At 34.0% G+C, this 4266-nt stretch overlaps 1 protein-coding gene across 1 annotated transcript; it reads right to left on the minus strand.

Annotated features, from left to right (window-relative positions):
- Positions 1 to 217: 217 nt before the first annotated feature.
- On the minus strand, positions 218 to 1657 carry LOC107739932 (uncharacterized). The gene is made up of 5 exons (XM_016552182.1): positions 1571 to 1657; positions 1078 to 1386; positions 806 to 932; positions 456 to 504; positions 218 to 342 (listed from the first exon to the last, which is right to left on the minus strand). The coding sequence occupies exons 1-5, from the start codon at positions 1638 to 1640 to the stop codon at positions 259 to 261; spliced, it is 639 nt and encodes a 212-aa protein (XP_016407668.1). The 5' UTR covers positions 1641 to 1657; the 3' UTR covers positions 218 to 258.
- Between the last annotated feature and the right edge of the window lie 2609 nt (positions 1658 to 4266).

A 4266-nucleotide genomic window follows, 5' to 3' on the forward strand; every position in this document is an offset into this window, starting at 1 on the left:
ACATCCTGTCGAGGCAGGGGCCGAGGCCCGGGGAAAGACAGTCATTACAGGTTTGGAATGACATGAGGGTGAGTAAATGATGACAGAATTTTCTTTTTTTTTTTGCATGAACTATGCCTTTAAAATGTACACATAAATAAGCAAACATAAAATACAAATATGTACATTATAGAGTTTTTTCATTCACTTTGTTATATCAATTCCACACAACTGTTACTAAACATTTTCTGGAAAAAAAAATAAACAAAAAGAATCATTTCATACTTGTCCATACACAGAGTTATATCTTTCAAAGTACTGACTGCTTTGAGTCTGTATCCTTCCTATCACCGGTGCCTGTGACTAAAGTGAAAAAGAGAAAATAATCTCAATTACTTATTGATCTAAAAAAAAATTTGTTTGAATGAAAATAATTTATAACTATGTAAACTATTCACACAAAGGGAAAAACTTACAAAGTCCTGACGCATTTCTCTGTGACTCTGTATGTTGTTTTTACATCTCCTTTAAATATAACATATCACATTATGTTTTTTATTGTATTTGAAAATAGCTTGTTCTCATGTTTTCATGTTTAATTACAATAAAACAAATATTAATTAGATGTTCTTGGCTTTCCATCTTTCTACTCATCACTTTAATCTTTAATGTGTTTTAAATTAGCAGAGATAACACAGTAAAGCTGGAGAATGAAATATATCCATACTTGTGAAAATATGATCAGTGTTTACTAGCACATATGAATAGTTAATGAAACCTGGAATAAATAAACAATCTCGTCACTTCATGTGTTAAAGTCTCTCACCTGTGAATACAGATGCTGATGGTGATGATCAGACAGATCATAATGACTCCAGAACATGAGATGATGATGATGATGATGATGATGTACAGAGGCATTTGTTTGAGTGATGCTGGTCTGATCTGATTTTCTGACAGACAAAAAAAGTCAAACTAACATGATATCAGTCAACCAGGACTCTACTAGTTACTAGTCTCTAGTTAAAACCATACTTATAGTTGCTTCACTGAACTAGTTTTATATTAAAGAATCCATAGATCAAATCTGGTAATAACCTGTTATTGTTAATGTCCATCTCATTGCTGCTGGGTAACAGCTGTAGTTTCCTGCATCAGATGCTTGTATTTGATGTATTGTTAATTCTCTTGGAGCTGCTGGGTCGATGTGAATCCTATTTGAGCTAAAGTTTCTCATTGTTCTGTTACTGTAAGAGTCATGACTAAAAATTACTGAGTTGTTCATTTTCCATGTGAAATCATCATCAAACTGGGTTTTGTTGCAGTGAAGTGTAACTGTTTCCCCCACAAACACTGTTTTGTTGATGTGCTGCCGAATCCTTTGCTCTTGATTGGATTTGGAATAATCTGATGAACAGACAGAAAATCACAATCACTGCAGGTTTATAGTTACTGCATCAGGCGGTAAGACACAGATGTGAAAACACACATGCAAAAGCTGATGAGACACACCTGAAGCTCATGTCCGCAGTCACTGTTAACAGTCACAAGAACATCACACAACACAAAACCAAAAAATGTTACAACATACCTGCATTGGTCAGAAAAATAAGGATGACACACAAATTCAAATGCAGGACTCTGGTTTGTAAAACCTCCATGACAGCAGCAGGTAGAAATGAACCTCTCACTCTCCGTTCAACATTTCAAGCACTTCTGATCAAACTGAGAGTCTGCAGACAGGAACGAGGGGAAGTGGTTATGTGAGAGTGGGACACCACCGAGAACCACTGAGCTTGAGAGAACAACTTGATGTTCAGAGTGTGAAACTGCTTAAAGTACTGATTATTACAGCTGCTCTTTGAACAGGACATATAAGAAATATCTACAACAGGTTTTAGCTGCATTTTGATCATATTGTTTATATTATCGAAGTACAATACAGGTAATGTTTATCATCATCTAAACTTTAAGTTAAAAAGTAAGCTAAATACATATGTAAGAGAAGTAGATGATAGGTCCTATAGCTGTTGACCATTTTTGTTCACCACAGTTTTCCCATCATTTAAAAAAAAAAAACCTTTAGTCCTCCCTAGATTATTTTAATTGGTCCTGTGGTGTGATTCATTATTTTTTAAATAAATTAATAAACATTAAACAAACATAATTCTTAAATAAACACAACAACAACGTAAAAATAGTTTGAAATAGTTTTACATAGACTACAGCATGTCACCAGCTTGATGTCAACTTCTTACATGTATTTAATGTCAACTGTCTTATAACTGTTTATTGCTAAATTTTTAAGTTCTAATGTGGCAAAAATGGTTTTACAGAATATCTGAGTGGCACAGAGTAGCACTTCAAACTCGGAACAAGTATATGCAATGCCTTCACAGAGTAAATCGCCCAAACGTTCATGTGCATAATGAATTAAATTTATTTAGTGTCAAGACTAATATTTTCTTTAAATTCAGAGACTAAACTTATAGCAGTGAACATTAAAATGGCCTCTTTGATGAGTTGTGAGACAAGCCTCATAACCCACACACTTCCTGTATTCTAGGACCTCCGTACCAAAAAAAACATTTGCGGACTGATGCTAAAGCACAAGCAACTGTCTATTTTTATGCTTCTTTCACAAAAGCACTTGATTCTAATTTTAAATTATTTATGTTTTGAATCATTTATAATGAGGACCATTTTCACCATTTTGACTGGACTTCTTCAGTGTGGGTGAAAATGAAAACGGGATGTAAGAATGCAAAGATTGCCACAGTTTAAAACTAATTATAAAATGGATGTTTCCAGTTCTGGATTCTGATGCTCTGTTGCAAAACACCTATACACACCATAGCACTGTGCAGCTCCCATGTAGTTATGTTTTCTATGTAGGAACAGTATCACAGGCTGTGTTGTCCAGTGGAAGGGAGTCATTTGAGTTTACATAGCAATATAACATTTAAATGAAAATGAAAAAAATTAAACACTAAATAACGCAATAAAACACTTATGTTTAACAACACCCCTTTAGCTGTGACTATATTGAGAATATAGCACTCATCATACTTCAATAAAACAATCTTTTGTGTGAATGGAAAGATCTGTAGAACAATCAGGTTTGTAGGTAAATGATGCAATGTGGTGAATAAATTCCACTGGTCAAAGCTGTTGAAAGAAAACGTGCACAGTTTAGGTTTTCCACCTGTAGGTTTTCCGCCTGGTTTAGCTTCATGAAGCAAACAGACCAAAAACCACTAAAACATGAGATGCAGATCTGGGCATGTAATGGAAGGATTGTTGGATCAGTTCATGAGCTATTAAACACAATAGACATATTGCTATTTCTTCTCCTGACTTAAACTGACTCCTGACTTGTTTTAGTTTAAGTCTATTTTAAAACAGAATGATGTGTCATCATCAGTAGAGTAATAAGATGATTCAATAGATCTTTGAATAGCAAATAATTCGGCTGGAAACCATTCAGCCAAACCTACAACCATTTAAACTTAAATTTAAACTGAGGAAGTGCACTTTTGTCCTTATTTAAGTGTTCATCTCATGAACATCTCATGAAGGAGGATGAAGTGTAACTTCTTATAATTTACAATAATTGCTTGTTATTGTGATCTGCACTGGGAGATGATTATTTAAAACATTTTTTACATTTAAAACTAAAATACATGCATTCAAACTTTGTTATTCATACAAACTTTGTAACATTTAAATGTTATTAATTTTTTTGTATTATTATTATATATAATACGATGTGATATTGAAAACAACTATAAACTCTATGTAACAGTACAAAGTGAAGTAGCCAGATCTTTGAATAATGGCACACAGTGTGCTTCACAGTGCAGCTTGTTCTGGTGAAGATCCGCCCACCTACACAGGAAGAGTCTGTCTGATCGATATATAAAGCAACCAATCATAGTTTGTTTTGTTTTTATATACAGCTTAGGGGCATGTTTATCACAAGTAGTTAATATCACAGTAATAAAATGTCATGGAGCAGTAAAGCTGATCGCTTCACAATCGGTTGCACATAAAACACCAAAGAAATTAACAGAAACTTCCTCCAAAATGAATAAGGAATATTTAATGAACAGAAGTAAAGCAGATTACACTGTTTGTCAGTAATTTCCTTACTTGCTAAGTGTCTCTAACAAAACTGTGAATGTCTTTCAAAGATTTGATGTCACTAACCTGGCAAACTTGAGCAAATCCAGTGCATCAGCCCGCGGTACCTTATGAACACAACTTCATTTCCAAGTTCACCCAAAC

Source organism: Sinocyclocheilus rhinocerous, unplaced genomic scaffold (assembly GCF_001515625.1).
Source record: "Sinocyclocheilus rhinocerous isolate Xijiao unplaced genomic scaffold, SAMN03320098_v1.1 scaffold7365, whole genome shotgun sequence".
NCBI classification, from domain to species: domain Eukaryota; kingdom Metazoa; phylum Chordata; class Actinopteri; order Cypriniformes; family Cyprinidae; genus Sinocyclocheilus; species Sinocyclocheilus rhinocerous.

Coding starts and splice junctions, on each gene's coding strand:
- LOC107739932 (XM_016552182.1), bottom strand. CDS start 1,640: ATGGAGGTTTTACAAACCAGAGTCCTGCATTTGAATTTGTGTGTCATC. Junction 505..805: donor ATCAGCATCTGTATTCACAG/GTGAGAGACTTT, acceptor TTATATTTAAAG/GAGATGTAAAAACAACATAC. Junction 343..455: donor GAGAAATGCGTCAGGACTTT/GTAAGTTTTTCC, acceptor TTTTCACTTTAG/TCACAGGCACCGGTGATAGG.